Source organism: Clarias gariepinus, chromosome 26 (assembly GCF_024256425.1).
Source record: "Clarias gariepinus isolate MV-2021 ecotype Netherlands chromosome 26, CGAR_prim_01v2, whole genome shotgun sequence".
Lineage (NCBI taxonomy): Eukaryota > Metazoa > Chordata > Actinopteri > Siluriformes > Clariidae > Clarias > Clarias gariepinus.
In genome coordinates this window covers 11,890,494-11,910,838 of record NC_071125.1, presented here as the reverse complement: position 1 = coordinate 11,910,838, position 20,345 = coordinate 11,890,494, and the positions used below count along the sequence as shown (strand labels likewise).

General features: G+C 39.0%; 1 protein-coding gene across 1 annotated transcript in view; it reads right to left on the bottom strand.

Moving 5' to 3' along the window:
- The window catches only part of cdh19 (cadherin 19, type 2), a 204,703-nt gene that overhangs the window by 147,646 nt on the left and 36,712 nt on the right, over positions 1-20,345 (bottom strand). Inside the window, exon 3 of the mRNA XM_053487532.1 lies at positions 14,563-14,857. Coding sequence (XP_053343507.1) covers positions 14,563-14,857 — 295 coding nt within the window. The remainder of the gene's footprint in view (positions 1-14,562; positions 14,858-20,345) is intronic.

Sequence of the window (20,345 nt, the reverse complement as noted above, 5' to 3'; positions counted from 1 at the left end):
GCTCCCTGAAGCCTCACTATTCCTCTTGTGTTTCTCTCATTTACACACATGTATTCCATCTTGCTGTGGCTAACCTTCATTCCTTTGCTTTCCAGAGCGTACCTCCACCTCTCCAAATGTTCCTCGACCTGTTCCCTGCTTTCGCTACAAAGCACAATGTCATCTGCAAACATCATAGTCCATGGAGACTCCTGTCTAACCTCATCTGTCTAACCTCATCTGTCAACCTGTCCATCACCAAAGCAAACAAAAGGGGCTCAGAGCCGATCCTTGATGCAGACCCACCTCCACCTTGAACTCTTCTGTCAAACCTACAGCACATCTCACCATGGTCTTACAGCTCTCATACATGTCCTGCACCACTCTAACATACTTCTCTGCCACTCCAGACTTCCTCATACAACACCACAGCTCCTCTCTCGGCACCCTGTCATATGCTTTCTCTAAATCTACAAAGACACCATGCAAACTTTTTATTACCTTCTCTGTACTTCTCCATCAGCATCCTCAAAGCGAATACTGCATCTGATGTACTCTTTCTAGGCATGAAACCATATTGCTGCTCACAAATGCTCACCTCTGCCCTTAACCTACCTTTCACTACTCTTTCCCACAGCTTCATTGAATGGCACATTAGCTTTATGTCTCTGTTGATGCCACAGCTCTGCACATCCCCCTTGTTCTTAAAAATCGGTACCAATACACTTATCCTCCATTCCTCTGGAATCCTCTCACTCTCCAAGATCTTCTTAAACAAACTAGTCAGGAACTCTACTGCCACCTCTCCCAAACACTTCCATACCACCACAAGTATGTCATCAGGACCAACGGCCTTTCCACTCTTCATCCTTAACGCCCTTCTTGCCTCAACTTTACTAATATTTTTTACTTCCTGCTCCACAACGGTCACATCTACTCTTCATTCTCTTTCATTTTCCTCATTCATCAACTTTTCAAAGTACTTCTTCCATCTTCCCATTACCCTCCTGGCATCTGTCAGTACATCTCTATCTTTAATCATCCTAACCTGCTGCACATCCTTCCCATCTCTATGTCTCTGCCTCGTCAACCTGTACAAATCCACCTCACCCTCCTTACTATCCAATTTAGCATTGAAGTCCTCATATGCTCTTTGTTTGGCCTTTGCCACCTCTACCTTCACCATATGCTGCATCACCCTATAATCCTGTCTACTCTCTTCAGTCCTCTTAGAGTCCCACTTCTTCTTACCTAGCCTTTTTTCCTGTATACACTCCTGGACTTCCTCGTTCCACCACCAAGTCTCCTTGTCCACTTTTCCCTTACCTAATGATACACCAAGTACCCTCCTACCTGTCTCCCTGATCACATTGGCTGTAGTTGTCCAGTCAACTGAAATCTTTTATCCAATATTTATTTATTCTCTACAAGGGCACTAACTGCACAGACCAAACTGTTATCTTCTTGTACTGATATAAAAATTATAAATATAAACAGACAAACAAAATACAGCTTTTTTTCTCTTAGAGGTAAATGGAAAAGTGAAGTTGTTCAGCTGTTTATCAGCAGTGTCACTATGCAGATGTACACCCCGGTAATTACCGAAATCTTTGGTTTATTTCTTATTGAGTGGCCAGACATCACTTCCACATTTCCCTCGCTTTTCTTACATAATTATTATGTGCGCATTAACAGTGAAACATTCCGCAGGTTTATAAAACGCAATAATAAAGCTTTATATTCTCAGGAGGGGTCATTATATTTTTTTAGCGATAATTTCACGGAAGTGAACTAACGAACAAACTAATGAATTTTCTCAAAAGGTTATAAAATTAAGTAGAGCTTTCATTTTTGTTATAGTATAAAGGCCCTAAATAGACAAAGTAGGAGAAAATTTTTTTGGGGTAATAATGAACATAAACATGATAATAAACATGACTTTTTTCTTCTGCAATTTTTTTTTCTCTTTCTTTGTCCCAATGAGAGACTCGGTAGTAGGTTTTCTCAGTTGTATATGTTAAAAAATATTACTGATTATCAACGTGGGAATGAGTGGTGCATTGTCTAACAGTAGGCAAGTTGATCTTGTAGCTAAACTATTTGCTTTGGGTGAAAGCGCCATCTAGCGATCATTGTGTGTCAGCGACAGCTTCCCATTCAAAACGATAGACGTTAATATGGCCGGTGCAACTCGAGTAGGATTAGATGCATAAATGTGGTCGAGTTTGGTCTTACGACTTCGATCTAGAAAAGCAGAGTATGAGATGATTTGCCCTCTAAGATAAGCCTTGAGAGTTTCCCATAATAACGAATAAGAAGTGGACTCAAGATGGTTAAACAACGAAAAATTATGAATAGTGTCAGAAATGAATGTACAAAACTCTTTGTCCGCTAAAAGAAGTGAGTTAAACTGCCAAGACGATAGGGTCTGTTTATGCATTGATAATTGAATATCCAGTGATAAGGGAGCATGGTCAGAAATTACAATGCCTAAATAATTTAAAGAAATAGCAGAAGGATTAAGGTGACTGTCAATGGAAAAATAATCAATTCTAGAATATAAATGATGCACAACGGAAGAACTAAAGCGATCCAAAACTGCATCAGAAACACAGTTTAAATCTCCAAAAATTATTAAGTGGGTGTTTAAGCAGGAAAGGCTACTAAGTAATTTATTTGCAAAATCTGGATCATCGAAGCTTGGAGCATAGACATTTACCAACAAAACCTTGGTCTGAATTAGTGTGCCTGCGACAATAAGAAACCTTCCATTTTTGTCAGCAATTATATGGTTAGGTGTAAGCTGTATCTTTTTGTTAACTATTATGGCCACACCCCGTGACTTGGAATTAAAATTAGAATGAAAATTTTGACCTACCCAGGGACGGAGAAGCCTCTCATGATCCTTGACTAGAAGATGTGTTTCTTGTAAAAACACTATATTAGCATGTAAACGTTTCAGGTAATTAAATACCCTATATCTTTTAGTTGGGTTTCCCATACCTCTGATGTTCCAGCTAAGAAAATGAATAGGCATACTACTTCCAGCTAAACTTGAGGCTGCATTGGAATTAGCCATTTATCCAAATAATGTAAAATTAAAGAAAATTTACATTCGCAAAGAGCCAGAAGGATGACACGCCCCTCCCCCCTATCCCCCACATGCACACGTGCACACCCACTCACAAACACATAAAACACAAGCCTAAAGTCTCTATCCTAACAAACCGTAGGAGACAGCAAAATAAACTAAAACAAAAGTTACTCTTACAGTGACTGTGGCCATGACTCGGAGAGAGAGCCCAATGTAGAAGGAAAAAAAAAAACAAAGAAAAGGAAAACAAAAAGGCTCCCACAGTTTAAAGAGAACAAAAATAATGCGCAAATGGAAGTAACTTAAGTCTTCTCATCCCCAGCTTACAAGAATGTATAGATAAATTATTACCATCTTGAAAGAGAAAGAAGAAAAAAGAGAAGAGAGAAAAATAACAGCAACAACAAAAAAAGAAAACTCTAGAGGTGAATAATCCTAGGACCACCCCTCATACATTAAACAAACATGCATAATGATACACCTTGGCATAAATTAAATGTTTGGTTCCCAAGATGACCTAGGAACTAGAGTGCAATCAAGACAAAGACACTAACTTTGCGAAATAAGAAGCTTGCATACGCAGAGGTAGCATCAGAAAATATAAACAGATCACACATTTAGAAAATCTTTTCCACACCATTATAGGTCATCCTCAGCCACGCTGGATAAAACAGGATGAGCGCACGCCCTCAACGAGATTTTGCAATTTTTGCTGTGTGGTCGGGAAAAACAGAAATACCTAATTCCTAAAATTTAATTTGCCTTAATTCTCTGCCACACCGTAAAACTTCAAGGCATTCACTGTAGTCATGAAATCTGGTCACAACGGCTCGAGGTCTTTCACCAGGCTTTGGTACAGGCTGTAGAGTGCGGTAAGATCTGTATAAAGTCGGCTCCATTAAAGGAGGCTGAGCGGCTCTTTAAGCAATGCAGCGATGCTACAGGTAGTGACCCTCAGGAACACCAATCATGCAAATATTATCACGCCATGATTTGGCATCTAAATCTTTGCATTTGTTATCCAGTTTAATTAAATCTGCTGTAAAATGTTGTATCTTACTTTGCACTGCAGTAATGTCATCAGTACAACCTGGAAGCAAACGTTCCATCTCACCTATGGTACCCTTTAGCGCAGACAGTCCGGTATCAATGGCGGCCTTATAATTAGCCAGTTGTGTTGTTACAGCCTGTAATTCTGATTTAATTGTGGACAAGTCATCCCCCAATGCAGCCAAAAAAAATATACGCAATTTTGTTCCTCAATGAGAACAATATCTTGAGCTTTAGCGCACCAGTGACCTGTGGATTAGGCCTCAGTTGTGACTGTGTTGTGCTACGGGTTTTAGTGTTTTTACCGGACATTGTAACCACCTTCAGAGATGAATATACAAATAAAACTGTTAACAGGAATGAATAACAGTAAAATTAAAACTGAAAAGCGCAATTTAATAATAATTTTAACAATAATCCTTCATGGCCCCCCTTCCACATTCAATTTATGTCACCAAACAGACTAATTACTGTAACAAATGTAAAGATCAATGCTGAGTATAGAGCTCTTGCAGCCACATCATCTACAACTTGCCAATACCGAATTCCAATAGCAGTACATGCCATTGTTCCTGAGTTCCTGTTTCGTTTGTTGACTTGATATAGATTTGCTTTTGCATGATCCCTGAAACTGCTTCTGTCCTTGTACGCATATCAAATAAATTGTATTTCATTTTCACTTTTGTCACTATTGTCACAGACCACAGCTCAGAAAGTGAGAAGTAAATGAGACATTGACCAAGGGATGCACTGCTAATATTAGTTAGCAAAAGGGGTCAATATCACTAAGTGGCTTTGCTATCATCATCAGAATCACTAATTTTTTCCAGTATTTTATAATTTACTCCATCCATGTGCCATCCGGCACATTGGGCACATCAGGCAATGGATACGTTTCATGATCAGGTGCCATGTTACTTTTAAAAACATGTTTTACCCAACCACGCTTCTATGGCAGTTAGTTTCCAGGTTAACACCTGATTGTCATTCACACACTCCGAGCAATTTGGAAATGGCAGGTACCAACCAATCAAGCATTGGGAGAACTCAAAAGTGGGAATCAAACCCTGGGAACTGAATTGACCCTCGGGTTGCAAGGTGACTTGATGTTGGCTAACTATTAGGCCACCGTGCCTCCCTTCACCCAGTTATTGTAAGCATAATGTAAATGTAATGAAATTCTGAGGACTAAATGTTAGTCTCTTGAAATGTGTTTCCCTCCATTCCCATACCATTTTCTTTGGTTGTGTACTGTATGTTATTTGTCATGTCCCATTGCTCTAAGTACATTTCCCGCCACATTTGAACAAATTTTATTATTACCAGACTTTCACAATAAATAAAATATACTGTAGTGCTGAGAAGGTGACAATGTATCATTCTGAAATATACATTTTATAACACTAAGCAATGAAAATGTATTTAATCTACTCTGAATATGTCGGCGACAGGGTGGACATACTGTACTTTGTCTTATATTTTGTCTCATACATTTATTTATAAAAATGCTTTGGCAAACATTCATTTCTATCAGCCTATGGTCTACTTAATAAAAGTAATATGAAATTAAATAGAATATCTTAGCTTCTTCTTTTGGTAGTTATGAAGTCTCAAGTATCTAGAAGTGATACTGACCACCAAAAAGACTAAAGAGCACTGCAAGGCCAGGCTAGCAATATACAGTAGTTAATTAATTGGAATGGTTATTACCGTCGCGCTCACCGCCGTGTAAAAACGTCAGCGGCCAAAATAAATCAGTTGCATTTCAAGTCATTCGTAAAATGGCCGCCAGGTGGCGCAAAGTGAAATTTTCGCTCGTTGCAGTAAATACAATAGTGACTGTTATATAGTGTATCTCTGTATCTGTTTATTGTTATTTAAGTTCTGGATTATTTTAGGTACTTTAAACACATTGTTGGGCTGCTCATGTTGGCTCATATGAGATTTTTACAAATCAACACCTGGTTGGGTTATTTTGACCTAACAACTGGTTTATTCATTATTCTTTCGTTTCTCTAAATATCAGCCTGCAGAATGTTCGAAATATTACTGTTATTGTGTCATAGGTGTAGTTTTAAGAGTTGTTTAGGTAGGAATGTGTGTGTATACAGCTCAAAACCTCCATCAGTTATTAAAGATAGCGTCTATTTAGAAAAAAATGCCCCAGTGATTTCGGAGCTTCAGGAAATCTCCCGGCGCTTTGCGCATAACACCGGGCCAACTCATGTCGGAAAGAATTCATGAACGTTTTCTAAACGTGGGCTATTGTTTTTTACTTATAATATTTGTTAATTTAATTTAAATGAGGTTTGGGCTCAGGACTTCGATTCGGCATCGTGATTCTCCTCTTTAATTTACTTCATAGTTTTAATCAGCGCTCAGCCGCATGCATAAAGTTTTCCAGAGCGCACCGGCAGAAGTAGACTAATGATTATGAACGCGTCGGGAAAACAGCAAGCAGACTGACTCTGACCATTTAAAAAAACGTTTGCGTTTATTTTCTGACGCGCTCAAGTTCACTAAAAACAATACAGAAAAGCACAGCTTATTTGCTTTCAAACATTTACAAAACCATAACGTTTTTTCGTTATTGTGAGTGCGCTTAAATAAAAGTTGAGTCTTATAAAGGCCATGTAGTCTTATATAGTTTTATTATATAGTTTTTGCACATTAATCTGACAACAGTTTTTTTAGCCTGTCACGGCATGCGCCCAAATCAATATCGCTCCTCGGTCACTAGTTAGGCGGCCTCCCCTTCAGACATGCAAAGCAGCAGGACCGCAGAATTACACACGACTGGTGAGCTATCGAGGGCAAATAGAACGCACCCCAGGGACTTCAAAGGAGCGAGAGGTGGGAGGGGCCGGTCCGGCCATCCGCGGAGAGCAGAGTCAGCGCGAGCGGACGGATGGCCATTGCACTCACACCGCGTAATAAAATCCAATGTAACCCAACAAACCCCAATCATCACCAGCCGTGCCTTATTCCGTCATGTCATGTGGGCATTATAAGATTTGTTTTGAAAACTTCTAACTAAAAAGTGACAGCTGGCACGCCTAAAAATAGACGCAGGTTAATTTTTTTATAGTCTAAATAAAAACCCTCCGCTTTAATTTCCTATAGTCTAATCAGCGCTCAACCGCACGCATAGTTTTCCCGAGCGCGAGGAATTTTTTTGTGCTAAATAATATTTATGCAGTATAATAATTCCTATTAATCCTGGGTTGTTCTTTTAGTGTCACTATAGTGCTTTACAATGCCAGACAACATTCAAATACAAATTATTCACCCTCCCCAGGTGTGAATCGGCTGTTCTCACCTATACATTCAGAGGAACTGAAATGCACTTCTCCCGACTTTAAAAACCTCTTGAATCTGAGGCTCTTCTGGAGACTTTCAGTGATTTAAATTTGTGTAATTTTAATCTTCTGGATTCTAGATTCTAAAGTTGACATTGTTACCTTTTTTAATCCTTGGAATGGAATAACTTGGGATTTTCCTTATGATAGTGTAAATTGCATTGTTTTTAATCAGTCTATACACAATAATATTCTTTGGTATTTTTTTTTTTTTAAACGGGTATGGGGGCTATCTTGGTTTATTAATCTCCGTGCCTGGTTTAGGTTTAGTATTCAGTGCGCATCTGTTATAACACAACTATCATAACACTTAAATACCTTTTATTGGGGTTAAGTGACTGATGTGCCTAACATTTTTCAGCTGAGCCTTTGTTTCACTGAAAACGACCGTGACACCTCTCTCTCTCTCACACACACACAAAACCGACCAAATCATTAGCACGTCCATCTCCCAAACAGCACAGACTATCTATCCATTTACTTAGGCTATATCTGAACTGAGTCGTTTGGGTAACATGGGTCGAACCCGTTACAAATCATAACAGCATACTGCATTTCATTCTTATAATAACGCAAAAACACAAGCGGGGCTGAATGACCGACATCTGCTGACGAAGTAGAACGTCCTAACACTGTTTTAATTTTATGGTCATTTCATTCAGTTAATAAATCTACTATAAATTTAAAGAACACAAGAAATGAGAAGACACAAATCCCTACACGCTTTTTTTCTAATTACAAGTGATAAAATCTAAAGGCTCACTGTGTTAACATTTATTGTGCTTAAATTTGATCCTAATAGGATTTGATTTATTTGAATTCCAGTGGCAGCTGGAACACCTAAAACAGATGCAGCATTATTTTTTATAATCTAAATAAAATGCTTTTTTAAACGTGGGCTGTTGTTATTTACTTGCAATATTTGTTAATTTAATTTAAATGGGGTTTGGTCTCCGGAATGTTGAGCATCATAATCCTCTTCTTTACTTTCCTACGTAGAATCAGCGCTTAATCACACGCATAAAGTTTTGTAAATTCGTTTGATGTTTAATAGTAAATGATGACCCCCGTTGCGCTGTACCTCCGCTGGGAAAACCTTATGAAATACAAGTTTAGGACAGTTATGATGATCTGCCACGGCGTGTGCCTGTGATGGGTGCGCGGCCAAATCTACTATCGCTACTCGCTCACTCCGTAGGCTCCCTGAATAGGCGGCAAAGGGACGGAGCCGCCTATTCGTGCCAGCTGCTGATAATTAACGTTAATATGATCTCGGGCTTGCTCCGCATTATAAAAGCAAGGCGCGGAGTTTTGTCCGATGTCTGGGAAGTACGTGATGTGATGGAAGATATGAAAGAAGCATGTCAGTGGGGCGATGTGACGCGCCCCAGGGACTTTAAACAAGGACACTAGAATTCCGCCCTTTGATCTCCGCGCTGAGGACGGCGCGTGAAAGAGCTGCGCGAGCTCCCGCGGCATCTTCACTCCCGCACCGTGCCCGTCTTCGCAGCCACGCTGCCGAAGAGGAAAAGGCTGCGAGGACGTTTGTGTTAGGTTTTTGCGTCAGCGAGGACTCGCGCCGGCCATCGACAGCGGGAGAAGCGCTGTCACGAGGGAGCGTGCAGGAGCGCTGCATCCGCGTGCTCACTTCTGCCACTCCGCGCACCAACACTTATCGTCAGCTGTGTGCCCGCACGCCAGTGTGGCACAGCCCCCGGAACTACACATGCACAACCTTTATCCCTTTCTTTCCATTCTCCCTCCTTCAACACTTTCCTTCCCCATTTTACCTAAATAAATTACATTTTTCCCGTAAGACCTCGCCTCGTGTCCGTGCTTTATGGTGCCGCCCGTGCAACGTGGGTCGAACCAGTTACAGATCATAACAGTCTACTGCATTTCATTCCTATAATAAAGCGATGAACGCAGTAGAACGTCCTGACAATGTTATAATTTTATGGTCATTTATTTTAGTTAATAAATCTACTATAAATTTAAAGAATACAAGATATAAGACGACACAAAACCCTATACGCGTCTTTTTTAATTACACGTAATAGAATCTAAAGGCTAAGCGTTTATTTTGTTAAAATTTGATCCTAATAAGATTTAATTTAATTTGAATTCTACATTTATACTGTCATTTTAGTTTTGTGATTATGAATTTGTTTAAATACAATGTTTTACTTGATTTTATCCGCTACTACGTGCAGTTCTAAAACTCCGTGTCTCATTAATCCAGCAAAGAATGAACTAAGGCATGAGGCGCCAGTCTGTAGTTATATAGCGCCACTCAGCGGTAAAAGCCAGCAAACGCACAAAGCCAAACGGTACCGCCGAGCGCCGCGACGGTAGAACCTACATTCCGACTAGGTAACCACTGTACAGACTAGAGGGGGTAAATAAGTTTTAAAAAATGTTGACTACATACTTTTTACACTTACCAAAATGATTCAGCACTGTCTCCTAGGGCAATTGTGGGTCAATTTCAATTCTTTTAAATGTGGACTTGAATGCATGTAATAAGGATAAAATAGAGCTAACAGAGTCTTTCTTTCTTACAGACCTAACTTGCCTCACACCTACCACACTTATATCACTTACATTTCAGAAAAAATATTTTTTTTCCCTGCTGATCATCATTGTGCCTCACATACTACATTGTGGTGTATGTAGCCATATACTGCACAAGAGCATTCTATACCTTGTAGATCAGTGCTATGACCCATACTGCATTTCTTTACTTTGCTATCTCCTTTTTAATTTTTTGTGATCTATAGTGTGAAAAAAAGGCTACAGAGGGAGCCACGTCAAACAGCCGCCTGGAGCATGACAGGTCCATTACAGGACCATGCTCGATCTGTCCACGGAATGTGATCCCCCGCGATGACGTAGTTAACGATGCCCCGCCCTATAAACTCCCCCATGCGCTTTCTAAAAAAAAAGGTTGCAATGCTGTATAATTTCGCCAGATGGAGCATTGACTGCTTCAGTTAACTGCAGTGTCCAGGAAGCCGTATACTATATTCTATATATAACATAACTTACGTCAACAATGTTTTATAAATAGATGATGTGGTAAAAAAGGGAAAAAAACTATTAATAAAACAGATTTAAATCACTTAATACACAACCCATGATTCTTATGCTATTTTTAATGAATTAATTAATTAAACTATTTATTGCAATAATTTTCACGACATCCTTAACAATCCTTAAAGACACAGTAACATCTGTAATTTATCTATACAGATTGTTTTAGGTACGGAATACAAATGCGGGCTACAGTATGTACAGTATTTTACATTACAGCATATTTTATCTATTTCCGTTTATACACTGGTAGATAATATTTTGCTGCAAAGTAAAGCTTAAAATTTACCTTCTGCTTTGGTTTGTTTTCGTTATATTTTTTATGTTTTTGCTGATGTTTTTTGTTGCTGCTGATAGTTAAAAATTGGCATAACAAATCGATTAATAACGCATAATATCTGGAACAAATATCAAGGGATCAGTATTTCTTTAGTCATTTAACCAGCATAACGTCTCCCACATCAAAGATCTAATGGGACATTAATCACTTTATCACAACTGTGAATAGATGCGGCAGCAGAGACAGATTAAATCCCCATAAACATTCACACTTAAAAAACAATACTAACAGAACTAAACAGTTCCAGAGAGTTAGTGCCTGAGAGAGCGAGAGAGAGAGAGCGCGTTAGAGGGCTTATATTGTGATTTGTCCAATGTTACTAAAGCCTGGCTTACTGCTACTTTAAATATATATATAAAAACATAAATTAAAAAAACAATCGACTATTTTTGTCAGGGTCAAGTTTACGGGGCTTCTCAGTCTTTCGTTAATTTTACTTCTGACTTGAAACCAATGTGGCTTTTTAAAGATGCACTGTTTTATTGGACGTGGCAGTTTTGTAATGTTCAGCAAAATAAATACTGTCTATGGTTCGAATATTCGTCACGTCTCTTCAGATCCTTTTGTACTAATGTTATCATGGTGTAAATTATTAACGTATTGATGTATTTCACTTGCGGACAAAATAGACCATGTCTAGTAACGAAAGTAACGAATTTGTCAATATTCTTCTCTTATGCAGCACGGCTAAAAAGATAATAAAAATTACATCAATCCTCCCATGATGTTACCCTGCCTCTACACAACACTGGCTGGGAAGATGAACTCAGACTTTACAAAACTTACTATAATTTCTTCAGATAAAATTAACTCCCCTCTGTGCAATATCTAAGTAGAGTGTAACTGGAGCAGCCACAAAATGCTCCCTGGTGTAACTCTGATTAGGAAAAGCTCACAGACACCAAACCTGCAGCACCTTGGTGTAATTTTTATTATCTTTTTAGTCGTGCTGCATAAGAGAAGAGTAGTGACAAATTCGTTACTTTTAATATGTGATGTTTGATTGGATGTTATATCATTTCCAAGTTTGATAGTGTCGATTTTAGAGTACATTATACGTGCGATGTGAAAAGGAAGTAAATAAACACGTAGCAATGCAAAAAGAACAGAGCTGCAAAATATTTAAGCAATATAAAAACAACAAAGTGTGATCATAATGGTTGTTGTTGCTGCTGTTTAGGTACTGTAATTGGTTCCATCGTGTTACTGAATGCAACTGTGTTCACAAAACCTAGCGTAAGGAAAGAAAAACACTCGCTAACGCGTTTGAATGAAAAGGGGCGGCGGCTTTCCTTTGAAGATAGCGATTGCATAATGTGGGGCAATCCGTGGCAGGGGGGCGTTTTAGGGCATAACACACCTCTGAACGTCTTTTGTCTTGTAAATCCTATCACATTCACCTTTCAATCCCCCACAGGGCACACACTGTTTGTTGGGGCACTTGGTTATACACAGCACTTTAATGTATGAAACACTTACTTCCTGGTTTGTTTTATTTTAAATATTGCTTATTACCTTATTTAGCAAAATAAACAGTGTTTTTATTGTGTAAATTATTAACGTATTGATGTATTTTAATTAAGGACAAAAACAAACCCCACACTTGTGTTTAGGACTGATGCTGAACAGCTGTGTTCATAGGTTTAATCAATGATTTACAAGATGACAGTTAAAGCGTTTGTGGGAGGAGAGGTGTGTCTGTGTGAGCTCCTGCATTTCTCTGTTGGCTTTAACACAAACACATTTGCGCACTGACAAGTAAGTCTAAAGAAGCCCTCCCCCCGCCAAAACACACACACCGAGCAATTAACACCATGTCATAAGTCCGTCTTCTCCACCTGAGGTTTTTTTTACCTTCCACTCCTTTTTGTCTTTGCTCTTTTGATGGAGATCCTAACCCGCGCCCCCCCAAAAAAAAAATTATACTGAAAAAAAAATATTATGGGTCACATAATTACAAACACAAACTAGCACAGATACATATGATTAAGTGTTTAACTGTTGTTTTCATTTGTTTCTATGATCAGTAATAATATTAATAATAATTAATATTATTTATTAATCCTTCTGCACTAATGTTATGGTGTAAATTATTAATGTATTTCACTAAAATTATTATTATCATTAGCCCAACTCTTGGACTATTTAAAACAACGTCGTCTCCCATTTTTGCCCATTGAAGTTGGTGGTTCAAGTAAATGTATTTTTAAATACCCAAACAATCCCACAACAATTAAAAAACATGCACACGACTTTAAAAATAAAATTTATTTTTACTGTTTTTCAAGGTAAAACAGTAATTTGTATAAAACAGGTGAATACATGTTGTATTTTTGCTAAAAGGACATTAAAATACCCAGATAACACCAGCTGCTTATCAGTCTCTATCTGGTTCTTTTATATTAAAATATCAATTTTGAAAAATATTAAAGATGGAACAGTTTAATTCTTTGTTTTCCCCTAAAGTATCAGACGGTTTGCAATTCTATGTTCAGAATATACAGTAGACCTGACCAAACATCATTCTAAAGCTGTTGCACTGTGACGTCATTTCTCCTACAGCTCCCTCAAACAGCTTGTTCAGGCTCCTCCAGTGGGTCCAAATGTCCAGCCGTCACCCGTTTGACCCCAATCCTCCACAGCGGAGCTCTGCTTAAAGACAACAGGAGAATTTATGAAGACAAAGATAAATAAAATTTACAGAATATCTAGTTGTAATAAATATAAAATATATTAGTAAACCTACAGCACAGAGTGTGTAAAATACTGTTTTAGGAATTCTGGAATGTAAATAAACTGCCTGTGCTAATGTTAACCATTGAACTTTTTTAGCGTTAACCCCGGTCTGTCTGTATTATCATCTGCATTAAATTAACCGATAATTTACTTAATGCGCTTTTCATACCAATAAGTTAAGCGATATAACACTCGTATATGAGCATTAGTTACTAGCATTATTACCGAGTATTGAAAACACTCTTCCTCGGGTAGTGCAGCTTTTGTAATAGGGAAATTAATAGTATTTTCGAAGTATTAATTAATAGTATTTTTTAAGGAAAACAGGAGTGACATTGTGAGTTTGTGACACTGACAGTAAGGTGTACTTGAACTCGAGACTTGGTAAACAGATCATTAGGGTCTCTAAAGTCACATCTGACCGCTGCTAGTGCTGCCAGTGTTTTTTTTAAACGGCCAATAAAAAACTAAACTGGGAAATAAACTGTAAACTAATCCCAAACAAATTCTATTAAATAAAACATCACTTACCGCGAATAGTCCATTAATCCGCCATCTGCATCTCTGTAGTGCAGTTTGGTAGCGTCAGTTCAGCGGGGGAAGGGGCGGGTTGTAAAAATCACGTGATTGCAACTCAGCGCAGCTAAATTGCTGGCTTGTGTTAACGTGTTCTTGAGAACGAAGCGCCATCTAGTGGTGAACCCGGTAAATGAATAAATAGGGCTTGAATATGCGTGTTTACTGTGAAATCTTGACACGCCTTTCTGGAAGGAAAAGGAGAGGGGATTATGCCGTCCAAAAGGCAGCCGTACGGCATTCGCGCGCCATTCGCACGGTCGCAGCTATTTGACGTGGCTCCATCTGTACATATGATTAATGCATTTTCAATAACAAAATAGATTATACTATACCCATTGGACTCATCTCAGGGATACTGGCTGTGTAGGGTTCATTTATGAACTCTGGAGCATTGTCATTAATATCCTGGACTTTGATGATGAACTCTGACTCAAGCTCCAATGGGTGGCCAGTTCTGCGGTTAATAGCTTCAGCATGGAGCACGTAGAATGGCTTTTTTTCCCTGTCCAGACTCTTATGAATATGGATTTCACCACTGAATTCATCAATGTTAAAGATCTCTCCAGCTCCCTCTCCAGACAGGATGTACTTAATGGCAAAGTCTCCTGTGTCGTAGGTTGATTTCAGCTGAATGAAATAACAGAAATTATAGTCAGTGTCTTAAAGATGATAATAAAATACTAAAGAAAACACATACATACATACACACAAACATTGTTCCTATTAAATTATGCATTCTACAACAGTTAGTTTAGTCCAATAATTTGATTGGAAAAGTGGTATTGCAATATTGCTGCCAGTCATTCTGTTTGCTGGCAAAGCATTGCTTAAATACACTTACCTAACACTTTGTTAAGAACTCATATACACTACACATTAATTTAATTATATAATCAGCCAATGACAGTGCTGTGAAAAAATATTTGACCCTTCAAGCTTTTGCGATAAGTGGAGTATAAGATATTATTGCAGGAGGAAAGACAATGTAAAAGAATTCAACAGTTAGAATAATACCAAAAAAAGAGACCTAGAGATCAAAAACTGAAAGAGTTGAAAGGACTGAAAGTTGAGAAAGGTATAAGAGCAAAAGAGAAAAAGGTGCACAAGCAACAGGGATAACCGCAGCTTTAAGAAGACTGTGAAACGAGGCCCATTCAAAAATTTGAGGAAGATTTACAAGGAGGGTACTGCAGCTGAAGTCAGTGCTTTAAGAGCTACCACAAACAGACATATCCAGCACATGGGCTACAACTGTCGCATTCCTGTAAGGGTTGACCCCTAGAGGGCGACAAATGCCCAGACTTTTTTTGTGTTTTGGTTATGTTTTAGTTAAGTTAAGGAACTACATGTCCCTGAGTGTAGCATTAGCTGTGGATTTTATGGTTGTTTTCGTAAGAGTGATTATATTAAAGTTTATTCAAAGTGCTCTTGAGAGTTTTATATTAAAGTTTTATATTTTGTTTTAGTTTGTACTTTAATATAACAATAAAGAGACTATATTGAACCGTCACTTTGCCTCTTTGTCATTTATGCCACGAAGACACAGACAACCAGAACGTGACAATTTCGTATTCACATCTTGAACCAGAGACAACGTCAGAGGCATCTTGACTGGGCTAAGGACAAAAAGGACTGGACTATACTGTATGCAATATAATCACTGTCAAAAATAATCGTGCATAATTCATAAGATTTGTATTGTATTCTACAGCCACGACAGTTTACAGATATTTGCTACAGTATAAAAGTAAGACTCTGACCATTTAGAGATGCAAAACTTGCTTTTACAACTCCTCTGTTCCATGGACGACAAGCGCAATTACGCCCACGAATGTAGTGTTACACTACTGTCAAAAATCCCTCATCAAGGCCACATGTACAGGCACAGGCTCCAAAGGAAGAGGGATTGATTTGGCGCATGCACCCTGCCACCATTAAATATTAACTATTATAGTTCCTGTAATTTTACTTTTTTTTTAAACATGTCCGTATCTGTAAAAAAAAAAAAAAACTTACCTGAGTCGATAAGAGAGCGCTCTTCTGCTAATCTTTCATTTTTATGGTTGTTAAAAATGGTGATGGGGCACATGTGCCGAATCGATTCTTCTTCGCTCGGATAGTATCTGTAAACTGTCGTTGCCGTGGATTTTGGAATCCAACACGGACAAAACACAGAATTACACACAAATCTTCTGAATTACGCACATTTATTTTTAAAAGTGATTTTATTTCAGAGGACTGTTGCTTAGTGGGTCAAAGTCCTCTTTTTAGAATTTAAATTTTAGAAAATTTGCATTTAATTTGGAAATCAAGGTATCAGAGTCTGAAGGAAGGGAGGAGAGGCACAGAATACAAGTTGCTTGAAGTCCAGTATAAAGTTTGCACAGTAAGTGGTTGTTTGGGGAGCTATGTCATCTGCTGGTGTTAGTCCACTGTGTTTTATCAGATCCGAGGTCAGCAGAGCCGTGTACCAGAACGTTTTAGAGCACTTCATGCTTCTGTCTGCTGACTTGGCAGTGTGGGCAGGACAATTTTAGCCTTTGGGCTATGGCATGATTATGATGATGATGAGTCACAAGATATGAATCTGGGTGAACACCATTTGGATGTAGTTAAACAAGAGATTTGTACCATGAAAGTGCACCTGAAAAATCTACAGGAACTGCATGATGCAATTGTGTCATCACAGACTAGAATCTTAAAGAAATCTTTTTAAAACCTTGTGAAATCCATCCTACAAATATTTTTTTATGACGAAGAAGCAAAAGGAGGTCAACACTGTAAACCCTAATGTTGTCTTTACTTATACAATCAAGTAATGTTGACTAAACATTACTTAAAATTTTGCATTTTGGAACCATCACTTAAAAATATAAGTTCATTTAACTTATTTACCATCAAAATGCATAAACTTAAGATTTCAAGTGTTGTGAGCTCAAAATCATGATTAATCCTTTGGGGGAAAAATTTTTTTCAAAAGGTCAATTTTCACAAATGTGAATGTGGCGTGGGCGGGGCGGCGGCTGACGACCAGCATGCTTGCGGGGATGTCGGTGTGTTAACCATGTTGGGGAAGGGTGTTTGGGTTAGTGGCTTCGGCCCTGTTTGTGTGTGTGGGTAAGGGGTGACGTGTGAAATGTGCTGAGGCTGAATCGGATGTTGGTTCCTGTGTGAATGTGCTGCTCCAAGTACTCTCCAACATTCTTTCCGGCGGAAACTTGTGGCATTTTGTCGATAAAAAAAATCTAAGCTTAAAAATGCTGTTCATTGTTCTATTTCAGTTCGGTGTGCACAAAGCTTGCAGTCAAATATAAGAACATTGTTTAACAGGTTTAAGTTACATTTTTATGTTGAGTTAACTTAAATATATAAGTACACTTAAAAAAATTTTATACCAAGTGAACGCAATTTTTTAAGTACATTAAATAAGTGCTAAGTTTGTTAACTTGATTGATTTAAGTACAGTCTACAAAACCGCCAAGTTAAATAAACTTAAATATGCAAGTTTTGGAAGATTCCATTACTCAGTTAAATTGAGGCAACGAGTTTACTCAATCAATTTAGTCCAATTAACTTATTAGGGTTTTCAGTGAAGTATTAGTATAGTGTTCCCCAAAAAAGTGGTCATTCGGTGTATGTATAACTGTGAATTGTTTTAATATTTGTACAGTATGCATGTGGTGGTTACAGGTTGATTTTAACTTGCTAAAACAGCAATATCATGGTATGCACATCTATCATGCACCTTTGCACCTTGAAACTTTGACAGTTGTTAAAACTCATCTGGCTGGTAGATACACAGTTAATGAAAAACACAATAGCTTGTTTTAATATAATATATTATGAACTATGTTGTGGAGTCATGGTGGCTCTGTTGCCTCACGCCTTCAGGGTTGGGGGTCTAGGTCTATGGTTCAAATTAAAATTAAAAAATTCATACACAGTACGATATGCAGTGAAATGCTTATTCGACTGCCTGTGACCTTAAAAATACAAGCTTATTAATAAGAAATAAATATCAATAAAAAGAAATACAATAGAACGTAAATGTTGCTAGGTTTAAAAAAAAATTCTTTACAAATAAACATATTTTGTACAATATAAAAAAATATAGAAATTCTTGTTTCAAGAAAAAGGGGGGGGGGGGGTGCAAATATCCATGAAAGTGTCTTATTAAAGTGACTTCGGTTCAATGATCTGAGAAATGAAATATAATAAATGTGCATGAATGTGTCAATAAGTGTCCATAATGTCCAGGATGAGTGTAAAGAGACAATGTCATAATTGTGGATGTTTAAAAAATAGTATTAGTTCTGTGTGGTGTTGTGGTTGAGAGACCTTATTGCCTGCGGGAAGAAGCTCCTCCTCAGTTTCTCTGAGTTGGCCTTCAGGGAGCTTCAGAGAGAACAGTCTATTTCTGGGGTGGCTGTGGTTCTTCACGATTTTCCTGGCCTTGGTCCACCCTCTGTAGAGCACGTCTGTCCTGCATGGTGCTGTTTCTGAACCAGGTTGAGATGTTTCCTGTCAGGATGCTCTCTATGGTGCAGGAGTAAAAATTCCTGAGCACCCTGGAGGGCAGTCTAAAGTCACTCAAGTGTCTGAGGTGGTAGAAACGCTGCCGGGCCTTTTTCACCATGGTTTTGATGTGACAGAACCATAACAGGTCCTGCATGATGTGAACACAGAGGTATCTGAAGCTGTCCACTCTCTCTACTGGGCTCCTGTTGATGACGGGGGTCTGGTGATTCCTCTTCTGCTTTGTACTAAAGTCCACTATGAGCTCATTTGTTTTGCTGACGTTCAGGAGAAGATTGTTCCTCTGGCACCATTTCTCCAGATTTCCAATCTCCTTCAGGTAGGCCGTCTCATCATTGTTTGTGATCAGGCCCACCACTACGGTGTCATCAGCAAACTTAATGATGGTGGTGGAGTTGGTATTGGCCATGTAGTTGTATGTGTACAGCAGGGGGCTTAGAACCCAACCATCTGGGGCTCCAGTGCTGAGAGTGAGGGAGGCTGGGACATGTTAGCCCATCCTTACTGCCTGTGGTCTGCCAGTCAGAAAAATGGAGATCCACTGAAACATAGATGAGCTGAGTCCCAGGTGCTCCAGCTTGGTGGTAAGTGTGGAGGTAATTATGGTAGTAGTATGGAGTAGGAATTATGAGTTAGCAGATGTATCAAGGAGATGAGAGATGGCATCATCTGGAGAGCAGTTCGGGCGGTATGCAAACTGTAATGGGTCCAATGTATCAGGTAGTTAGGAAATGATAAAGTCTTTGACCAGCCGTTCAAAGCACTTTATCACTACTGAGGTGACGCCTACAGGGCGATAGTCATTAAGAGAAACAGGATGGGGTTTCTTCGAGACAGGAACAATGATGGACTTCTTGAAGCATGTGGGAATCACTGTCTGGGATAAAGAAAGATTGAATATCTCTGTGAACACAGGTACTAGCTGGTCTGCACATGCTCTGATGACTCGACCTGCGATGCTGTCTGGTCTTGCTGCTTTCCTGGTGTTCACTTTCCTGAAGGCTTTCCTCACGTCATGCTCGTAGATGATAAATGCATTTCCGATGCTGACAGTGTCTTTCTGTCTGCAGCTGTTGGCGATACTAGCATTAGCACCGCTAACATCCTCGGCTGCAGTTTTGAAGCGAGCATAGAATGTGTTCAGCTAGCCTGCCAGAGTTATGTTCGTGTTCGTCATATCAAATGTTAATGCTTTGTGGTCCGTTATTGTCTTAAGTCCCTGCCACAGGCTCCTAGAGTCCCTCTGTTGAAGCTGTGACTCTAGTTTCCTCCCGTAGCACTGCTTCGTCTCTTTCACCGCCTTCTGGATGCTGTATGATGCAGCCTTGTGCGGGTCATATCCCCCAATGCAAGCCCCGTGTTATAGGTAGCGGTGCAAGATCTCAGAGCGCTGCAGATGGTTTTATCCACCCACGGCTTCTGATGTTAATTTTTTCCACAGTATCCCCAGTATCCCCAATATCCACCGTAAGAATCCCACAACCGCTTCCATAAACACATTGATGTCATCGGAGCTGTTTCAGAACATGTCCCAGTCATCGAGTGCATCCTGTACCACCGATGCCACCGATTGGTCGAT